The sequence below is a fragment of the Pteropus vampyrus genome, unplaced genomic scaffold (genome assembly GCF_000151845.1).
Source record: "Pteropus vampyrus isolate Shadow unplaced genomic scaffold, Pvam_2.0 Scaffold353, whole genome shotgun sequence".
Lineage (NCBI taxonomy): Eukaryota > Metazoa > Chordata > Mammalia > Chiroptera > Pteropodidae > Pteropus > Pteropus vampyrus.
In genome coordinates, this window is record NW_011889134.1 from 1671081 (window position 1) to 1694245 (window position 23165).

General features: G+C 34.1%; 1 protein-coding gene across 1 annotated transcript in view; it reads left to right on the forward strand.

Annotated features, from left to right (window-relative positions):
• MLIP (muscular LMNA interacting protein) overlaps nt 1–23165 on the forward strand; it is a 179637-nt gene that overhangs the window by 77021 nt on the left and 79451 nt on the right. The window contains exons 6-7 of the mRNA XM_011379094.2: nt 7750–9300; nt 19037–19108. Of these exons, the coding sequence (XP_011377396.2) occupies nt 7750–9300; nt 19037–19108 (1623 nt within the window). The remainder of the gene's footprint in view (nt 1–7749; nt 9301–19036; nt 19109–23165) is intronic.

Consider the following 23165-nt stretch of genomic DNA (forward strand, 5'->3'; position numbering starts at 1 on the left):
ATTACTCCTAATGGAGGAATACTGGATCCTGGAATGTTTGGGAGTAGCCATAGTTTCTGTTTCCATTTCCTGTAATAATTCATTTGAATAATGAATAGTAGGTCATTAAAAAACAAAAATAAGTTGAATTAAAAAATAAGATGACTGTTACTCACAAAATTAAACTAAAGAGAAATGACTAGAGAACCAGAGAAGTTACTCTAAGCTTAATGTAGTCAGTAGTAGAAGTTTCATGTAAAAAGTCTAAAGGATATCCCATGATTGGATTACTTGATGCCAACAACACATTTTCAATCAGAAATGCAGTTAAGTGATTTTTCTGGTCTATCTGGTAAAAATTAATCCATGTGTAGAATTATCTGTAAATTAGCACTATTAGTTATAATAATTTATTTTATAGCTAAAAAAAGTCTTTAGTTCTCAATTTGAATTGTAACCTTTCCATAACCTAACCCAGATGTCATTTTCTATCCACATTTTGCACGTCTTTTCTTCAGCTCTTCTGAATTATCACCAGAGTTCACACTTTATACTTTTCCATCTCCTAGCCTTGATTCCTCTGTGTGTAATACTTCTTTCTTCCCCAGACCTATGCCCATTTTGACCTAAGCTACTTGACACTCTAAGCTTAGCTCAAGTAACACATTTCCCTAGAGACATTCCCTTTAAAAGGGAGTTAGTTTTTCTCCTTCGTCTTTGTCATTTTCCTTATAGTTTTATAATTTTTTAAGAAAATCTTCAATATAACTCCTTTTGACTTGCTTATGATCATTGATTTTATTTTTCTTCCTCACTAGACTGAGAATAATTTGAAGTCAAAGTCTGTCTTCTGTTCATTTCTGTATCCATAGCACTTAGTGCAGTGTCTTGAACATAGGTGAGGTTCAAAAAAGTGTATGAAAAGGAGAAATATTTAAAAGTTTATATCTTCGAAGCCCTTTCTCAGATAGCGAGTCCTTCATGAAGTTAGCTTTGGTTCTTTCAGTGAAAGCAAACTCTCCCTCAATATAATTCTGAAAGATTTTTTCCCCTGAACATCTTTTATAATAATTATCCTATTCCAGCATGTATTATAACTACTTAGTTTCATGTCTTATCTCCCCTAGTAGACTGTAAAGTCTTTAAAGATAAAGTCTCTGTTAAGTCCATTTTTATTAAACATTTTGATCCCTACAGTGGTTACTATATTATCTTGAACATAGTCAATATAAATATTGAGTTGAGTGTATTTATGGTCCAAATATTTTTGTTAAAGTGGCATGTTTAAATAAAAGCACTTTATGTTACAAAATCACTAAAGAATTTTAAGTTTTAAAGTGTAAGCCAAAAGAATAATGCTATATGATTGGTTGAATAAAATTCCTCTCAAATAAAATTCAGAAAAAAAGAGTAATGTTTTTAATGTTGGTGTAAAAGTATAAAAATTGTCTTAACTAGGGATGGATAGTATTACAGTTAAAAGAGAGGTGTATATACATATGCAAACACAGAGTAATTTGTCTCAAAGACCTATGATAAATCCTGGATTTAAGTCAGAGATAATGGGAATTGAAAGATGGACTTATGGGATAGAGTAGTTAATTGAATTTGTTTATTGACAATATATGGGAAAAATCAACAAGTCATGAAATCTGCAACCAAGGAAATTCGATGAATGTTGGATTAATTGAGGAAAGAATAACAAGTTTTGGGAAGGGATAGGAAGAGGTAAGACATCTGATATTGAGTTCAATATGCTTTTGTGGCATAGCATGTTGGTATTTAAAAAGAAAGTGAAAATATGAATCTGGAACTCAGGAGAGATGGGAAACTGGAGATGTTTTCTATCTAAACTGAAGCGATGAGAATGGAGATATTTTTTCATGTAGAACAAGAAGACATAAGATACAAGCAGAAAACAGTAAAATATACAGGACTTGTGAAAGAAGAGAAGCCATTGAAAGAGACTGTGAGGGGACCAAAAAAAGCTAGAGAGAGCAGTTTCATGCAATGAAAGCTAAAGAAGCTTTCAACAAAAAAGAGTAGTCTATAAACAAGGTCAAATAACAAAAAAATGTAATATTTAATAATTTAATAATTTTTTAAAGGTAGCTTAGTAATTTTTTTTAATAGAACTCAAATAAATCTGGTATCAGTCATGTCAGTTTAGAAATACAAAATAATAACTAATGACTTTTCTAGTAATAACCATAATAATATAATAATTAACTACTTCCTGGCAGTGTTGACATATTTTGAGTACTGATCTGGAGTTATCAAATATGAAGCACAATAGTTCTTTTACTTTTATGCTGAATGTCCTCCTGGAGAATGCAGCCTTCCTTTGTAGCATTGTACTTTTATATTTTTAGCTGCCTTGCCAGATTTTCTTACTGTACACTAGCAAGTAATTCTGCCAAGTGGGACAGTCAGGTTAATATATGCTGCTGCTTGATTAGGAAAGAAGGGCAAGTTGAGAGATTCAAGAGGCCCAGATCAAAGCTGAGGAAAGGATAAAAGGCCTTTTGCTGATAGAGCTGGAAACAAAGCACTAGGAGACCGTGAGGGAAGTGTGTCCCCTGTAAGGCAGGAAGGGGACCCTCTCTTCTTATTGAGTATTAGTAGGACCAGAAAATGTGTAGGGATGAGGCCAGCGGTGTGGTATCTGACCTGGCCACTGTCTCACTTCGGAATATGGGAGGCCTTCCACCCTCATGGGTCAGCCCCTAGAGCCTTGTCCGCAGTTAGCTACTTGGAGCCACACCTCCTCTATGCTCTCTCCTGCTCTGGGAGAAGCAGGTTGAAGTTGTCTAACATCTGACCAGTCCTGCTCCAGAAGAGCTGCCCGGTGCCTTCTATTAAAATACTATATAATGTTTTTCACTGAAATAACATAAAATGTTATAAATGTAATATAAGAAAAAATAAAATATAAAACAAAGTCAAATAAAACAGGGCCCTCAAAACCCATTAAATGGAAATTAGGATGTTATTTGGTGACTTTAATGAGCACAGTGTGAGTAGAGCGATAGGGGCAGAAATCAAGTTGAGAAATAGATAAGTGGTGAGGAAAGGGATATCATATATAAAAAGATTGGTATGAAAAAGCAAAAATGAGAAAGGGAACTTACTGGCCATGATCTTCTGGGTAGTTACTTGTAATCATAAACCTTAGTTTTCTCATTTGTAAAATAGGGTAATGGCATCAACCTTCCTTGTGAAGGTAAAATGAGATTTTATACACACACACACACACACACACACACACACACACACACACACACAAACTGCTAGGACAGTTCCTGGCCCATGGTGGGTTCTCAACAAATAATTTACTGTATTTAAGAAGTCTGAGATGACAGTTTGTTTTTGGGCACAGAGTAAGGATCATGTGAGGAGGGAGAGGTTTTATACATTGGTTCAAATATAGCTTAGATATAAGAACTGAAGAGGAGACTTGGAAAATAAGATCAGAAGAACTGGCTGGGGTCAAATACAGGAGGTTCTTACATAAAACTCTGGGAAATTTGGATATTAGCTCATATATTTATTAAGTACCTAGATTTCATGGATCTATGGAAAAGGGATTACAACAAATTATTTAGACAAGGCATTAGACATATAAATCTTCCTTATACTCCTGGCCCTCAATTTTATAATGAAATGCCCTGTTCATACCAGTACATTGTATTAGAATAGCCTTTATATGTCTCTCTCACACCAGGATTTTTGTAAGCCCTGTCATGACAAAAAATTCTTCTTGCCTTCTGGTCCCTATTACCTAACACAATGCCTTGGACACAGTAGGTGCTCAGAAAGTCTGATGAGTGAATGAAGGAATAAATGATCCTCCTTTTCACATGAACTTGTGATATAAATAAGGAATAGACATCAGTGCATGAACTGTCTTAATGAGCACCCAAAGTGGAGGGAAAACTATAATAGAGCATAGAAGAGAGCCTAGTAATTCTACCTTGCATTTTAGCTGTTTCTCCCTATTTTGCTTCCTAAAACAAATCATCCATAGCTTTTGGATTTAGAGATTTAGAGACTGAAGACTTTGAAAAGAACTGGTAGATTAAGCTTCCATGTTTGAATCTGCTAACTGTTGGGAGGACTAGCTTGGAATGACAGAGGTACAGTGCATAGTGCTTTTCTAGCCACTGCTTCTTATATCACATTTGTAATGTCCCACTGGCCAAAATAAATCATATGGCCAGTTAAGATTAAGGGGTGAGGAAAAAGACTTTGCCTTTTTAATAATAAGACTAAAGAATATTGGGCATTTTTACAATCTACTACATGATATTTGTTATTATATTTTTAAAGATTGGAAGGATTTTGCATTATATTTATGTTAGGATGATAGAGCTAGTAAAAAAGAAAAAGAATACATAACATAAGAGGATTACTGATGAAAAATGATCCCCAAGAAGGCAGGAGCCGCTGTGATTCTCAGTACATAGAGAAAATTTACCTTTTAAAAAGTGAAAAGTAATATTTTTTTCCTTAAAATAAAGGAAAGGAAATGAGAGTAGATCTAGAAAAATCAGAATTCCCTGGTAATCTCAATTTTCCTTGGATAAAAGGAATCTAGGTTATCTATTGAGGAAAAAGGTTTCTGAGGTGTGTTAACTTTTTGGAAGATCTGTTCAGAATAGGAGAGAAAGCTGATGTCCAAACAAAAGAAAAGAAAAAAAATCAAACCACCAATAAAAATGCCAAGAGGTACAAGGCCCAGCTGAGCCTACAGACCTTAGATTTATAATGACACGAATCCACAGTGTCTTACCCATTCTCCATGCAAACTAGAGAATGATTCCCCTTCTGCATATGTACAAGGAAATTCAGCCCCACTCTCAGCTGGCACCCTTGTACAGAATAAGTCTGTAAATTAAGTTTAGTGGCCCTGACAATCAGCAGAGTTGTGTTAAATTTTTTTTTTTTTTTTTTTAATAGCAGCTATAAGTAGACTAGGTCTAGGAACATAATGGCAGTTGTCGGGAATGATTTAAAAATGCAGATTTCTCAAGTAGATTGGTAAAAGAACAAGATGGTTAGAATGTTGACAATACTGGTAAGAAGGTTGAGATTGAACAAAGTATTACTAACACCTAAAATGCAAAATACCAGATGAGTGAGATGAGATTGGATAGCGAGAGGCCAGTCAATAAGGCGAGATCTGTAATTCATGGTAGACAGAGATTATTGATGATGTCTTGAGCATAGGTTACTTTGATCAGATTTTAAAAGGTCACGCTGATGATAGATTTGTATGAGAGGTAGGAATACCAGAAATATTATTTAAATTGTTCAGATAAGAAAGGCTGAGAATCTGCTTAGTGATATTATGAGAGTCCATCAGTGAGAACTGATCAACAGGTAAGTTTAGGAGGCCAAGCTGCCGCGATGCCATGATCATATGTGAGGACAGGGAGAATCTAGAGTTTCTGTTTTACATAGCTATACAGATTCAGGAAGAAAAGCACAACTATACAGGACCAACATCTGGTGCTGTCCAAATCTTGAGAACTATTCTGAACATCAGGTAGCAGCAGATCAATCACTTTAGCTTTTATTCAGATGCTTTGGAATCTCATAGACACATTAGGAAAAAATGAATATATACAGGAGCAGTTAATGTAGATTGACTAAAATTATAAGGTAGCTCCACAATCGAGACTGATTGTTAAAATAACTGATGACTTCTATTATAGAGGACCCAGGGGTAGATTCGTGATTGAGATTGTCCACTTGATAACAGTAGAACATTGCAAGCATCCCCTTCTATTAAGATTATTGTGAATGTATTCCAGAGTTCAAGATAGTCTTTCTAGAAAAAGAGAGTTGTGAGAATGACTTTGGAAGAGGTATGTAGTAAAGGGACTCAAGGAATCGGAAGAGGTTTGGAGATTAGAGAACATACTCAGGGGTAACTCTGAGAGGTGTTTGATGCAAAGGAATCAACAAAGATCAGGTTAAAAATAAGCAGTAGAGAAGAAAGAGAACAGGCTTGGTGGAGAAATCAGGATGAATAAGTTTGTCATATAAGTTGAAGTTATTTGGAAACATGACTAAAAAGTGATGAGATTTTTGTGGCTGTTATTATTAATTTATAAAATTCTTTACCAAAAGCTGAGGCATAACAGGAAAAGACACCTTATGGAGTCTTGAAATTTCTTCATTTCTTCTGTGAAGAAAGACCATCACTGCAAACTATAAGAGAAGACTTTCATTTATGGCTAATTGCATGAATCAGTTACATAAACACTGGCTAAGCAGAATTGTTTCTAAGTAAAACTTATATGAGGCAATTGTTAAGCCTTCTTTGTCAATTTGATTGGATTCTGCTTGATTTTCAATTATTCCTGATTTTCAGATATTTTGGTTTATGCCAGTATAATTCAAATATTATTTATGTGGCAAGAATTCTGTGTTGCAACTACACATGTGAATTTACATATACAAAGAAAAATATTTCGGGTATGTTTACTCATAAGCTTAGTAGTTTGGGGTGAATTATTTGAATTTACAATTTTAAATATTTTTTAGAACTCAAAACTATATGATATGAAAAATCTTTGTATTAAGTCTGATGGACACTTTAACATGTTATAAAACAAAAACAAGAATGATTTTTTACTGAACTTGTAAATCAATCTTTTGTTAAGCTTAATTATTATGGTTGTATATTTTCCTGCTATGTAATTCAAAAACTATATGCATATTAAATGCATAAATGTTCATTAATTCCCTAAATTCTTTATTAGACATAAGTATTCCCTTTCTCTTATAGATTGATAGAATAAAAGCAATAATTTTGAAAGGAAACCTATGTTTAAAAGATTTGGTTTTAGAATCACTTATAATTTCAGTACTTGAGGTACTGAGCGATTTTTAAAGCGGCACAAGAATACATACACGCAGTTATTTCACAAATTCTCCCTAGCCTCTCTTGAAAAGGGTACAGTATTTCTTTATTTTCTTTTCATTTGATGTGAGATTGGTGGATTGCATTGTTTCAGGCAGATTGCATTTGTAAAGTACTCTGGCTTCTTTTGATATGAAAGAGTACATATTTCTTTTTAGCATCACCAAGTCATTTGTTACATGTTCATCCTGGCAAGTAATTAGGAAAAATACTTTTTGTAAGCTAAAACTCCCTCTCTGTTTTAGACTTTGCTTTCACTCTCTCATTGTTTATCATTATGTGCCGTCTTTGAGTGCTGCATCTTTTGAATTCTGGGCATTTTTTCAGGTTCACGATGTAGGAGTAATCCAAGTTTTTAGAATTTTAAACAGTTGAAGTATGTTAAAATTTTTAAGGGTTGTAGTCATTATTATATTATGGTTTATATTTTTACAATAGAAGAAAATCTATTTCATTTTTCAAAGTGAATTTTGAAATTTATTTTGATGGTTTAAATCTTTTCAAATTGCATGATTCCAACTTAAGATAACTATTTTAGATTTTGTCAGTGAATTATTTTCCAAATGGGAATATGTGAATACAATTTAATATTGATGTTCATTCTGAGCAATAAATGAGCTACACAATATAATACTTCACAGTTTATATATATTTTATTTCAACTTTGAAGCAATGCTTCATTAGCAAAACAAAATTTCTTCCATTTTATGTAGTTTTAAGATATCTTCTTTTGTGTAAAACAGTATAGGACTGTTGGCATAAACACACAGAGCCAAGACTATTTCAATAGTTTCACAAATAATGTCCTATTACAATCTATCTATTTCTCTTTCCTCTAGTTAACTTCTTCTTCCACTACCTCTGAGCAGCTTGCCTGTAAACCACCTACTTTCTCCTTTGTTTCTCCAACTAATCAAACAACGCCACCTGACCCAGTCAACCTCGGCGGAGCCTCTGTCCTAGAGCAGTTGCACAGTAGGCAGCTGGATGTCAGTGGGGCCTTGGTGGAAGAGACAGCTACGTATTTTCAAACTTCTGCTCACTCTTCACCCCTTTCTACATCGAAGGGCAACTTCTCGACGGTTCAGTTTCCCCATTCCACTCAGTTATCGGGTTCTAATTTATCCAGTCCCAGTGCAACAGATCAAAAACCTGGACCGACATCTGAAGTTCTGAGGAAGACGACAATGTTGACCTCGCATGCCCTTAGCCCCAGAGAAAGCCCGAGAACCTCTTCTTCACCACTCTCTGATGCCTCTGTGAAGTCGAATCCAGCCTCGTACATACCAGTCCGTATTGTCATGTATTCACTCTCTCCAAGTCCAAAACCATTTACTTCCTCTTTCCACGGCTCTTCTTCCACTATCTGTAGCCAAGTGTCATCTAGTGGAAATCTCTCAAAGTCAGGGGTGAAATCCCCGGTGCCTTCCCGACTTTCCCTTCTCACTGCTATCCTCAAGTCAGACCCTTCTCACCAGAGACCCTTTTCCCCTGCATCCTGTCCCACTTTCTCTCTCAATTCCCTGGCTTCTTCCACACTCACACTTGATCAAAAAGTAAAGCAAACCCCACCCACCCCTAAAAAGTCTCTCTCAAGTTGCTCACTGAGAGCTGGGTCTCCAGAGCAAAGGGAATACCAGGTCTCTGACCTCAGCCAGCAATGCTTTCACTTACCTTTTTTCACCGAATCTGCTCCCCTTTCTCAGGCACTCTCCCCTTCTCCCACAAAACATGTTAATAGCAGCCTTGTTTCTTTGAATGTGGAGAAAACACCATCGCCTACTTTGAAGACCGACCCAATGCTCTCCTCACTACAAACAAAAACATTGAGTCCCGTAGGTCTTCCTCCTGTTCCACCAAGCTTTTCTCCTTTGTCTTGGAAGGGCAAAAGGGATACTGACCTCAGGGGTCCAGAAAAGCCCAGGAATATTTACACATATCCTTCTACAGTAGCCTCCTCTACATTATCTTCTGTATTTCCCACTAACCAAAGAGCTACACTCTCTGCTCCAGAGAAATGTTTCCATCCTTCCCCAGCTCTTTCAAATCTGATGAACAGATCCCAGAAAGCAACACCACAGCTATCTGGCCAGGGGCAGAAACCTTCAGTTCCTCCTTCACCTCCCATCTCTCTTCCCAAATTGGGGTCACCTCCTCTCCCTCATGCTAATCTTCCCACTCAGGCGTTCCAGCTCAGTCCCTCAGCGCTACACCCAAATTGTGGCAATGGTATCTTGCCTTCAAGACGTGGGAAATCTGAAAGCTCAATATCTGACCACATGTCATCTGTTTCAACTCCATCACCTCCCATCTCTCTAACAAGAACCAAGGAGCTGATTTCACCTTGTGCACTGTCCATGTCAACAGGCCCTGAAAATAAGAAACCCAAGGTATTTTTTGCATGTTGTATGGCGCATGCTTTTTTTTTTTTTAAATATGTAAGAATATTTTTTCCAAGGAATAAAATAAATAATTATGACATTCATTCTGCTCCTACAAGGAAGTAGAGAAAGTGCAAGGGTCGGGGGGCTAGGTTTTGGTATATTTGAACGTGTAGATGAATTATAATCTGTCTAAAATTGTGCATGTTTCTGTAAAACTCTTTGATTTTGCAAATTCTCTTCTATGGTAGCTTTTTATATTTATAGCATCAGGCATAATATGAGTTATATCATTGATCCCAAGATGGAATTTAAAGCAGCTAGTTGAGATTTGGGAATATATACATTTCTAATTATTTAACAATGTGGACCATATTATCCATCAATATATCCGGTACAGAAAGAAGATAAGACAGGATTAATGTGAAATGGTATATTATCTTACATCTAGTTCCATGTTCTTGCCAAGCCAATTTGAAAACTTTCTATTTCCTTTGCCATCATTCATTTATAATTATTAATTTTCTTCCCTTCTACCATGTTGATTTCTTTATTACTCCCCATACCTCAAGCTAAATCAATATGGATTTGCTTATATACATATAGGATAAGAGGGGATAGAAATTTCCTTTTTGTGTGAAATTTATTGGATTTATAATAAACACTGAAAACAGTAATTATGAAATACTGAAAGAATAGACAGGCTAGATAAAGGAAATAGAATTAAGAGAGGAGAGATATTGGCTTTTAAGTGCTCTGAAGCAACCCACTGAGCAAAGATGTAAAATTGGCATTTACTTTAATATGAGAAGGGAAACATTTAAAGGAATGACCCATAGATTTCATTTCTTCCAATGGGAGGCAACTCTGCTCTAGAGCATGCCAACTGGCCAACTACTCTCAAATAATTTAGAATGTGCACCTTATACACCCAGAATTTCGTTATTGTTCTATAAATAAAATAAAATTGTGAAAGTGTCTGTATTAGGAAAGAATTGGGATATTCAGTTTGGTACAATGAAATAATGCACTTTTAGAGTTTCTGAATTCCACAGAGATTGTGTTCAACTGTGTCACTGTTTGAATGATGAACTTAAGATATGAAAGATAAAACAACCCACATGTTTGTGACTGATGTTGCAATATAATTGTTAGAAAGCATGCATTAGGCACCTACTATATGCTTACCACTATACTACCTTTTTTTTTGAGATGTGTTTTTGTGCATGTGTGTAAGGAAAGTAAAAAAGAATTTTTTGCCTTAAAAAAATTGTATTCAGAAGGAAAAAAATAGATATGTATAATGTGGAGAAGCTATATAGAATTATTAAATCTATAATAAAGCTAAAAAATAAATATAAAGAAATATTAACAGTATAATACAGGTTATACATAATTATTCACTAAATTTGATATAATAGAAATATTATTGAGATATGGTTAGTGAGGGTAGTTATTATAAATGTCAGTCCTGTAGGAAATATTTAGGATTTATCTTAATGAAGAGAGAAGGAGTTGGTATTTCAGAAATGGTAAACGACCAAATATATAGAAGATGATTCCAGGGGAATATATGTGTAGACATAAGAAAATTGGCCTAACATTGAATAGTGATGATAGTAATGATAATTATAGTAACATACCAAATCTTTTCTGTAAGTCAAGAGATATCCTAGTAGTAATGCAAAATAGTTATTAATTAATTGAGTCTACATCAGTCAATTTTTATGACCATATGAGGTTAGCAATATTATTTTCTCCATTTTATACACCAAGAAACTGAAGTTCAGTGAATGACTTGCCCAGGTCATATACCTTGTAATGGCAGAGTCGATATATATATTTTAAGTCTACTGATTCTTGGGGCCATATTCTTTATTACTATGCTTTATTACTACAGAACAAAAGCTCATGTTAATTATTATTTTAGCCTTTTTAAAGAATTCTCATGAAGGAAATCATCATTATTATGGAATAATTTATATTATATTTGGATCATTTAAAAATATATTTTTAGAGATTATTAAGTCCTTGTATTTTAACCTTTCAAAGTAAATGGGATGGAGAAAACCTAGCTTTTTCTATAATTCTAAATTAGAAAATCTTATTTATTTGAGGTAAAATGACCTGATGATTATCATTTCAACATATATGTGTGATTGTGGAATTCATTTGTGGTGTATTAAAAAACTCCGGTGTTCTAAACATTATAATTCCTTGAATTTATTAACAATTATTTCTTAAACCATACTGCCATACACTAAAAATTATTAATTACCTTTGTGAAAAGCGATGTTACCCCAGAGGCTACTTCAAAGAGTTTCTGTTTGTGGTTCACGTTGCTTTATTCATGTTTGGTGCTGTTTTAGAGTTGGAAAACTAAATAGGGTTGGTTCAGTGGGGCTTTGGATAAAGTCAAGTCCTTTTTTGTCCCAAAATCGAGTTTGTTGAAGACATGTTCACTTATTGCTCCCAATATGGAAGATTTTTCAGCACTTGATTTATATTTTGTTTTATTTTCTTTATTTCAAAGTTAAAATTCAAGCTTACACAAATGCATAAATTTGATGTACATAAAATATGAAAATACAAAGAATGGTCATAATTTATCTATTTTTATCTGTTGCTTTGAACAGAAAAAATTTCTTATAATGGGTAAAATTTTTGATAACTTCTGCAAAAATATTTTCTCTCTGAGCCATTTCTTTCTTGCTTGTTATTATCTTTCCAGTAAAAATCAGCATACATATACAATTTTTTATTGCAAACTCTTATTTGCAGAAATTGTAACTTGAGTATAAAACATTCATTAAAATGGATGCTGGAATAGGTAAATCTTGTCCAAGTTTCTTTTGATGTTTGACTAGTGTTCTTTAAATTGCTAAGATTATTTCATAGATTGATAGGAGGAAATAGACAAAAGCTTTCTGATATCAAAGAATTTATATGCTTTTTTGGCTGTGTCTTGTCTTGCTTCTTCCACTGTGGTGCTAATCTAAGTACAGGGCTATCTTTGAAGTCAAAAAGCTTCAGATTGAGATCAGTTTCACTCAGTGCCAGATGCCAAAAGGAAAGAGGTCCTGGAATACAAACAGCCATCAAATTAAATTATGAATGCTTGAAGGATGTTAGTTCAAAGTCTGGGCCCTGCTGGCCTTTGATATTAAAATAAAATGGAACAGCTAGAGTATGCTGAGCTAAATTCAGGTATAAGGCATGTTTAATGTTTCTTTTTCATTGATCAGATCTTAAGGTCCTAAATCCGTTTGCATAAGCTCGATATAGTTTAATTTCAGATAGAGTTAAAAAATAGTATTTCACATTCTGATCCTGACACTACACAGGATGGACATCTCCCAGAATGTTGTTCAGGTTACTCTCTGATCAACACCTACATTGTCTTGAGAAAGCCTGAATATCACAAAATTAATCCATGCAGTTGTACTTGGATTCCAACGTTTTGCACTCATTTATGAAATACTTTAAATTTTCTCCTAGTGACTTATCATGGTATTTCATATGGGGATTTGGGGTGGCCATTATATCAAAACTTCAAACATTTTGCTACTCACTAAAGATGGTCTGAAGCTCTTTTCTAACTATAAGGGCTTCAGTGGCATGCTCTGGCCTTAAAGTTATGTGTATACATAGAGTGTTTAAGAAGCTAGTTGGTAGCTTTTTGATATTTTATGAACTTTTACAGCCAGTGTTTTATTTATACTCTCATTCCTTTAAGACATCCAAACATTTCCAAACACATCACACTGGAAACTTGATGGCAACGATCTCTATGTAACCTTCTCTATTTCTGCTGATCCATATGTAATTTGGGAAATGAGCAATATTGAATGTACCTTGGTGAGCTAAAATAGTTAATCTAGATTTGAACAAATTATTTATTCATTCAGTATGTATTGAGTGCTTATTATGTACAAGGCACTTTTCAAAGTTGTAAAGATATTGCAACAAGTAAAACTGAAAAGGAGCCACTCATAGAAAGTTTGTATTCTAAGACAGAAGAGAAACAATCAGCAATAGCTGCCTCCCGCCCCAAATAAGTAAAATTTTCTCATGTGTTAGAAAGTCATATGTGGTATAGATAAACGTATGGCAGGGTAAGGAATGGTGTCACAAATTTACACTGGGCTGTTAAGATAGGTTTCTTTTTTACGAGAGTGTAGTCAGGAAAAATTCATGAGGCCAGAGAATGCTTGGCAAGTACAAAAGCAGATAGGGAAGCCAGCATAACAAGAGTGGAGTGAGTGAGGGGAAGTTGAGCTTGTCAGAGGGAGATGTAACTGGAAGCTGAGTCCTATGGGTTCTTGTAGGCCCTTTTAAGTCTTTGATTTTTAATTTGAGTAAGACAGGAAGCCATTGGAGGGTTTCAAATAGATAATAGATACAATCTTATCTATCTGGCTGCTTGCTGTGTTAAGAAGACTCTGAGAGGGTGAGGGGGGGAAGTAAGAACAATTTAGGAGGCTATTGCAACAATCTAGGCAAGTGGTGATGGCTCTGGTGATGTTATAGCACTGAAAACAAAGATAGGATTTCTGTATATATTTTGTAGGTAACAAACATCCAATAATCATTAAAGCCAGCCATGTGTAAAATGGTAAAACAGCTGAAACTAGCCATGTGTATCTTTCTGTTTCCTTTTTGTCTTTTTATCCCACTGTCTTGTACTCTATGTCCTCCACAGAGTTCTTGGTGTGTTTCTGGGGATTCCGAACTTTCCTTGATTCTCCCGTCCCTGCTATCTGTCACTTCCATCTCTGTACTAACCAATGCTGTGTCCCATTCTCTTCGCTTCTGTCCAACTAGCCTTTCTGAGTTGATCTTAGCAATGATTTACACTCAAATGTTGATGATTGACCAAAGCATCTTTTTTACCCCTTGGGGAGTATTTTCATTTTAGTCGAGAGAGGCTTGTGCAGTTTAACTCAAATAAAAGACTTCTAAAAAGATAAAAAAACAGGAATTCAAGGTCATGAGTTCAAATCTTGAAAGTTCACATCATTGAAGGAAGATGACTTTAGAGACTTAACATATTGAGAATGCCTTCAGGGCATGTGTCGAATGGGGAATGGCTTCTCAAATCAGTCAGGCTTGTCTAAGTCTTGAACAGTAGATGGAGAACTAAAATGATTTTTTATGTCCTCTGAACCTTGTTGTAATGTTTAATTAAATACTTCATTTTAAGTCAAAAAGTATTTGCTGAACATCTATTCTTTGCCAGATTGGTATTAGACGTTGGAAATAATATAAAATCTAATAGGGATGGCAAAATATTGTAATACAATGAAATAAATGCCCTATGTTTAGAATGCTAGAAACACAAAAAGATAAATCAGCCATTGGAAAAGGTCCTGGGAAAAAAGTCAAGAAATTTTCTTAGTAGCTACTGCTATATTCATCTTTGCCAGGCTATGGTCTGTAGCCATTTTTTATATCCTTCCCTCCCCCCACCATTTCAATTATCAGGATAGTTACAGAGATTGTGCTCTGCCAATAATCCAGGTGTCTGGGTAATTTCTTTTTGTGATTTGGATCAGAACTGGAGTAGAACTTCATCTCAGGGAGATTCTGACTCAGGCAATGCAGGCATGGTCACTGAGAAGCAGTAAGTGTATGTTTAGGCTAATGCCCTCATCTTGGCTCATGGATGCTTCTAGAAGGAGAAGCTGGGTATGGTGCTAGGGAGGCTCTTTGTCAGGGTTCTCTCTTCTTGTTGTTTATGTAAGCTGATGTTCTGCCATTCATTTGTACTTAAAGTATAACCATGACTTCCAATCCCTGATTCTCAAGGCAAATAATATAGTTCACTTTGAGATCTCATGGGTCTTTATTACTACAGCCTGTGGTAGAATTTTAGACATCAGTGATAAGGGATAGGATAGTAGTGGGAAATATTTTTCTGAAGGAGAAGGATGTGTTCTTTCTATCCCCACCTTCACATCCAGGATTTATGTTGCAATATCTAGCATTGCCTATAAATAGGATTACCTTTGATAAATTTATGTATTAAAATGCCATTTCTCTTTCTAAACCAAAACTTTGCCCTGCATCTGTCATGTAGTGGATATTTAAGACATTTATTGAATGTTGACTGGAAGCATTGGAGAGATACAATAAGTATCATTCAATTTTTTTGTGAGATTTAGGGTCAGGCTGGTCAGTTCTACCTTCTCTTATTAGCCGATGGCGATTACAGCCTGTAATCCTAGAGTCTATTATTCAATTTATAATTACTTTGACTAGATTGATTTGTAATTTTAAACAAAGGAAAGAAAACCAATGAATTTGTTTTTATACCTGGAAGCTTTGGAATATTGAAGAAAAAAATATGCTCCAAATTAGAATAGTGTTAAGAGAACCCAGAGGAAATATAGTGAACCCGAAATGTATCTCTTATGGTAACAAAAATGATTTTCAGACTGAAAAGAAAAGGCTATATTTGTCTTAGAGAAGCGTAAAGCTTAAAATAGAGGAGGAATTAGAGAGATTACCAAGTCGTTCTAAGAAAGTTTATATCTCCTGGTCTACATAAATTATATCTCAAACAGATAACATTTCTACTTCTAGTACAAAATTATTGTAAATAATGGGAAATAAGAGATTACCAGAAAAAGAGAAGCAAGTCATATATTTCGTTTTTTTTTTTTTAAAGTGGAAGGTAAATTCTGAAAATTATGGCTTATATTCTTAGTTTATGAATGTTTACAAAAACAGTTATAACTGGAAGTCAGACTTTTCTTCAAGCAACAGATGTTTATTGAATGCCTGGCAATTTCTAGCTTTTGTGATATCTCTCATGATATCATGAACCGGGAGAGAAATGTGAAGTGTACTGATGTGTTTCTGTGAATTTGCATTTGTTCCAAGTGCCCCATCCAAAGCATTCTCAAGGTCACTCTATCCCATCACCTTATTTCAATTTTCTATATATTATTTGTCTCTTTATGACTTTTCTTTTACTTTCTTATTTGTTTATAGTTTGTTTTCGTTCATTAGGACATAAGCATTAGAGAGTAAAGGCTTTGTATGTTTTGTTCACTGCTGAATCTCCAATACTTAGAGCAATGCATGTCACAAAGTCGATACTCAATAATATTTTGCTGAATGAATTCATTAGTTGAACTGCTATATCCAAGTAGATTTACAGGATGAATTGATGTCCACCTGGATGGCAGAACCCAGTAGACAAGAGCTCCCTATGCCTGGTATAACTTGAATGAAGATAAAAATGACATACCTAACAAAATGGTTCATGAAATAATATAAACATTCCTATCTTCATAGTTTACACTGACAAGCCAAATCTAGTCAGATGACATTAGATAAAAATATGCCTAAAGTACTATTTTGGGATCTAGAGGGAAAAAAAGCATAATTATAGGATGGAGTTTAATTTCAAATGTTTTTTAAAAATCAAAGTATTAGGGATTTTAGGTGATAGCATATTCAGTGTGACCCAACAATATGAAATAACTCTAACTTCACTCTCTTGTATATTCTAACCTCACCACAAAAACCAGAGATGATTCCAATTATTATCATCTTCATTGCATTAATTAGCTTTATGTTAATATCATGGAGGTGATGATTATATACTACTTTGTGTTAAAAATCTATCTAATTAAACACAATCTTTTTTTAATTTAAAGGAATATTGACAAAGAGAAATGATGAGGATAGTGAAATCATTTGAGGAACTATAAGGAGGGGTTGGTGGAAAAAGCACTGCAAGTATCATGAAGAAGAGAGCTCTTGACATACATCATGATTCCAAAGGGATAAAAAAAAGACCAATGGAGTAAGTTAGCAGGGAGCATGCTTTGGCTCAGTAGAAGAAAGAATTTTATACCAATTCAAACATAAACCTAAATGTGTTTCCTTAGGAGGTAGGCCAGTGTTTATGTGGTGGCTGAACAGAGGATCAGAAAGATTCATGTCTTGGATGAGGGTGTTAAACCAGAAGGGCTTCAATATCACTTCTGATTCTAAGATCCTATGGCATGATGTGTGCAATGACAAGATATCTCTCTGTACAAGCTTCTCCAACTATAATCTTTAGGGCAGTTGAAGATAGAACAAGCATTATAAATGATTACGCATCCCAGAATGAGAGGCAAGGACAATAGGTTTGTTGTGATAATTAAATGAAGTAATACACATAAAGCTTTTAGAATGGTACCTGACTCATAGTGATTGTTAGCTATTGTTATTTTTGCAACTATTATTACAATTAAATATCCATAAAATCATTATGGAGTTTTAATGATATATTTTATTCTGTATTATTTTTCTGTTTAGATATTCTTTGGGAGAAAATGTTATCTTATAGAGAAAGTATGGATGCTGGGTCCAGGCAAGCGTGGGTGCCAAACTTGTTTGTACTATTTATAGGCTGTGTAGTCTTAGACAATGCTATACCTAACTTCACTGGATCCCTTTTTCTTAAAGACTCTTTAGTTATAGAGCTTCTGTAAAATCAAATGAGACAATGTATGTAATTTGACTAGTAATAAATGTCAACTCTTATTCTCCCTGAGGAGGTGGTATTTCATTTTCTGACTTTACCCAAACACATTGTTGTCTGAAGCCCATAGCAGTAAAGAATTGATATCTTGAAGGAACTTGAGACTTTCTTCTTCCAGGTCTGGCATTTTGATTTTTTCTCTACTTCAGCTTCTTCCTATGGAAAATGAATGTGTTAGCCTCTTACCTTCCACACACCAGTAACTGTAATGAAAGTTCCTTCGATTATATCCATACAACTCAAGGTTTTGTCTGATTTTTTGATTATCCTGTCTTCTTCTGTAGGCTCTTTGGTCTGCTTTCTGGGACTGAGACAGCTTGGGGTTGTGTGCCAATTTCCTCCTGACTCTGAGCCCCTGGGGCAGCTGCCTACGACAGGGGCTTCTGAAGTGATAGGAGCCTTGACTTAGTTAAGCGGCTTGGGACCTAGAACAATATCAAAACTGGGCTTTTAATTATGTATATTATACTAATTTCTACAACTTCCTCATGTTCAACCCTCTCCTCCAGATACTATACAAGACTAAACTACATTACTCTGAGTTTTCCTTAAAACATAGGCCATTTTATCATTTAATTTATTAACATTATTATGTTAGTACAAGAGATGATAAGGTTTATAATTTAAGATTAAGAGCTTTCTGTTTTTTTCTATTTTGGAGTTAAGTTGATGAAATTACTTCTATTCAAAATATGCTGCTTATTAAAATGCTACTAAATTTTGTGTTTTCTGATCTTTGTTTTTATGAATGATGTAAGAGAATGTATCAAGAGTTCAATATAACTTACTGGCATAATATTTTTAATTATGGCAGTTTAAAAAAGAATCACTTTCCTTTGAGAATCAAGTAACTTCCCCCCACCCCCACAGTTCTAGAATAGTATACCTATGAAAGAATGCTGCTATTGAGAAATTTATAAATAATTGTCTAAAAATTGATATTTTTAAGTTCTGAAACTATATGTCATAGAATCACCTATAATTCCTAGGCTGATATTTTACTGTGATATTCCTTTGCTTCTAATTCTAATAAAATATTAACATGGTGAGCTAATTTTTTCTGTCCAAAACAAGTTGTTCAAGCATAATAACTGTTTTCTTCATTTGATAACTTGTCATTTAACCTGGTAGAACTAGTCTAAAATTATGTCATATTCTTTCCCCTTTTCATCTCCACTCTTGCTTTCTGGTTATCTATTCTAGCAATACAAGACCAAGTCAAGCTACAAGGCTTTTGCAGCAATCCCTACAAACACATTGCTTTTGGAACAGAAGGTCAGTGTTGGCTCAAAAGGAGAGTGAATTTTATGATCGTGATGTCATTTTTGTTATGTTTTCTAAAATTTCTGCTTTAAAGTTCTGCCTTTACTAAAATGAAATGCTGTGATGAAAGCATCTTAGTGAATAGAATTGAAGACATCATTAATTTATCACTAAAGGCTAGATATGAACTTAGAACTGTCCAGTCTGAAGTCAAGTAGCCCTGGGAAACTTATTCAGATCTGGATAGATCCCTGTCCTTTTGGATTTTAAATGGCTATTATATTCAAGAGTTTCCACCTCTCTTCACATTGATTAAAAGCGTAGAGGTAAAATGGGGGTTATTTGGTAACCGGCTACCTTGGTCAAGACTTGGTGATTCATAGTGACTTCCACAAGGTAAAAACATGTTAGCTGTGTGTCTAATTTAGTCCCTAGATCCCATTATGGGCTAAACCTCTTTATCTATTCTACCCTGCCACTGATCCTACCTGCAAGAATGGAAGGGAGGATTGAGATCACTTCCAGTGACCTAGGTGCTTTTACATGGCTGCAGGGCATTTTTGCTTTGCTATTAAGAGTCCTTAATTATAAAATTACAGGATTCTGTGTCAGTAGATAAATTAAATTTAAATTAAATTAAAGCCCATTGTTCAACAAGCACATTACAGATGCTCAAATGAATGTCAAATGGAGGATCATATCAGAATCGAAGTGAAAGCAAGTACTGAGTCTATGAAATTATTCATTTCATATGCTATTTTTATGATATTTATTTAGACAATTTATTTCTTAGTGCATTAAGCTCTTTTCTTTTCCTCTATAATCTGTATTTCAAATAGTGTTATTATCATTTGTCAAATGTTAATGTTTGTCAACCAGATGGTATTGTGACCACTGGTTTATGAACCTACATTCTTATTGTAGCATGATCTGGGGAATAAAACCTTTGTGTGATTTCTTATCTAAAAAGTAGAAATTGATAGTGGGAAAAATTAAGTAACATATCGGTGAACATTATTGGGCAGTGTTTCTTTTATATCTCTGATAATTAATTCCAAATTATCCACATGTAGTCCATAATCTATACTCTATATATCTGAGTGCCTTGAACTGGGGTGGGTGAGGGTGTCACTGGCCTGCAGGAGGTCTGCAACTTTTCTCTAGCTTCTCCTCTGAATTTCTACTTTTTATAGCTCATTAAAAAATAAGATAAGCCTAAAACACTTATTTCAAGAGGCTTCAGGAGAATGCAGGAAGTGACACTTTTACCAGTTGCCCCTTATTTTAATTGCCTATGATTATGTTGAGTCATAGTAGCAGTGTCCCCTCACCACAGACCCTCTTCCCATTCCAGATGGACATTTCCGAAATCTGGTCACAAAGGTCTATCTCCCACAGCAATGAGAGAAACTCTTGCCCCTCAGCAGCCAGGCAAAGAGGAGAATAGGAGCCTGTCATGTCATAGTGTCCTTCCATCAAACTTATCTCGCTCAACCTAGCATATTCTTCTATTCCTTTGTGGTACCACATATTAGTTTTCTGTTTAGAAAAATAACAGTTAATTCTTCTTGAAAGACTTTTGTAAAATATAGCTGGATGTCATTATTGGTTCCAGAATCTCTGTCTACCAGCTCTCTTCTAATTGAATGAATTTTAGAGATTATAATCTATTAGTCATTAAAAATGGAGAATAATTAGCTTGCCTTTCAATTTTATTACAAACCCATTTTATAAATGTGTATGGTAGTATCACTATATATTTAACCTAATACAAGTTCATGTGGAAAAGATTTTATGTTTTTAATTTTGAATAAAACATACTTTTTAGGAAAATTATTTTTATTTTTAGTACAATAAAATGTAAACATCATGATGCCTAATTTAAAATAATGTTATTATAGGGAGGATCGATTATTTCATAGACACTAATGTGAGTAATTGTCTCTTGGCTACGATAAATTGTTTTGGAACCATAAATATTTGAATTGTTCAAAGGTCACAATATATTACATAATATTTGTTTTTGCTCTAGAGCTTTTGTATAATTTCACATATTTTTGTTAGCTTTCCCATGTTATGTGTTCCTCAATGAGAAACTACTTTGTAAGACTTTTTAAATAACAAAAGTTTTGTCCCAAGATTTTATGAGCAATTATTTCCATTTTCACTAAAGCTTTTGAATGATATTATACTGCCCCTTTCATGGTTGTAGTTTTTACAAAATAAATCTGGTAATTTAGACCTTTTTACCCACTTGTTTATATAATGGAACTCATTGTATGCTGTTGAAATCATAAGAACTTATTTCTGAGTTAAGCAGGAAAATTAAGACTACAATTATCAGAAACATCTATTTGGGGAAGAATTAACATTTTAGAATACTTTAGATTACAGGAATTTTTATTAGATCCCTTTAATATCACACAGAACACCACGATTAAGGGTAGGATGATGCTGTAGTCTCATTACAATGATCTGTTAGGGTCTATGCTGTAGAATGCCTTGAAGATAGAATAAACACGTTTAATTCAAGTCTTAGACATCAACAATTAATTCTCTCCTCTAGTCAGATTAAACTCATGGTTGACATTTTCTACAACGTTCCGTTCTATAGCATATAGTATAATTAGCGAGGAACCAGACTCACTTAAAAAATAATACTATTTGTAAAAGCAAAATTTTCTCCAAATTGAAATACAGACATCCCTTGCAATGAGACATTAAGCTATCATTGAATCACTGGATTGGTTTCAGCTTTAATCACCCCTAGATGAAGCACATAATTTTCAAAAGAGTATATTCGTTGAGATTTCTGGTACTTCTGTTCTATAATTTATTTTCTTCATCAAACTTAAATTTATAACTTATTCAGTATTCTATCACCTTTTTTACTTATGCATTTAAAAGGGAAGGATTTTTAGCTTAAGTCTTAACTAAGGCTTTACAGGAAGAGATCATATTTTAACATGTTTGCTTCAGGTTCTTTGGCTTAATCTCCTGTCAATAATCATCTTCTCCAAGATTGAGATGGGGATGAAACACAAGCGATTATAAAGCAGAAAAGAAGTAATCAGATTAACTTGCTTTGTGACTGTCCACAGACCTTATTGCAATATGCTCAAGAAAATAATTTTACTTTGGACATTATTTTTTATCCACTGTGTGTACTGCTGTCCTTTTCAGAGAATGTTAAAGGTGTCTCTCTTATTGACTAATCTTTCTTATCATATGAGTCTGATAGCAATAGATAAAAAGTTAAGATTAAACTAAAGGGTACATATTAATATTCTAAATAAATGGATTATTATTTTTACTTGTGTACCTGTATTATGGAAAGGATAGATAAAAGAAGGATATTTCCATGAAGTTATATAACATGTATTTTTATTGTCTCACAGTTGATTAATATTTTTCCATGAAAGAATAAATTTTTGTCTTGAAAGTAATTTGCATAACCTGTTCTCTTCCTCACAAGTTTTCCTTGGGATAAAATCAAGGCTGGGATTAGTACTGTTTTCCAATAAATGGCATTACTATCTAACAAATGCATTTTCAAAATACCTTTAGTTCATAAGCTATGTGTGTTTAAAAGAAAAAAAATAGAGGAGCTTAATTTTATAAATAGCATATACAAAATACAGGATTAATTATTTAAATAAAAGTTATGAGGTAAAAATTATTTGCTTTCTGGTGGAAGGATGATAAAGAACAGTCATTTTGAAGACTGTGCTATAAAAATAGAAATGTAAAGATTTGAGATATCTTGTCAGCTGTCAAATCAATTTATTCTAAGTTGCCAGTTTGATTTTTTAAGACATGAGTTGGTAAACTCCAATCTGATTTAACATATGTCTTTGGCTGAGACTATTTTAAGATCTCTGCATGTCTCAAAAATTTAACAAAATCTGGTTGCTAACTTAGCATATGGCCTATACTAGAGAGACATCTCTTAAATTAGGTTAGTATAAATAGTGAGTGTTCCCAATTTCTTTAGCAATGGAGAAGTGCCAAGACCCAAATCTATACTAATTGCTTCTCCCTAGGCAATTGTCTACTATGTACATAACTC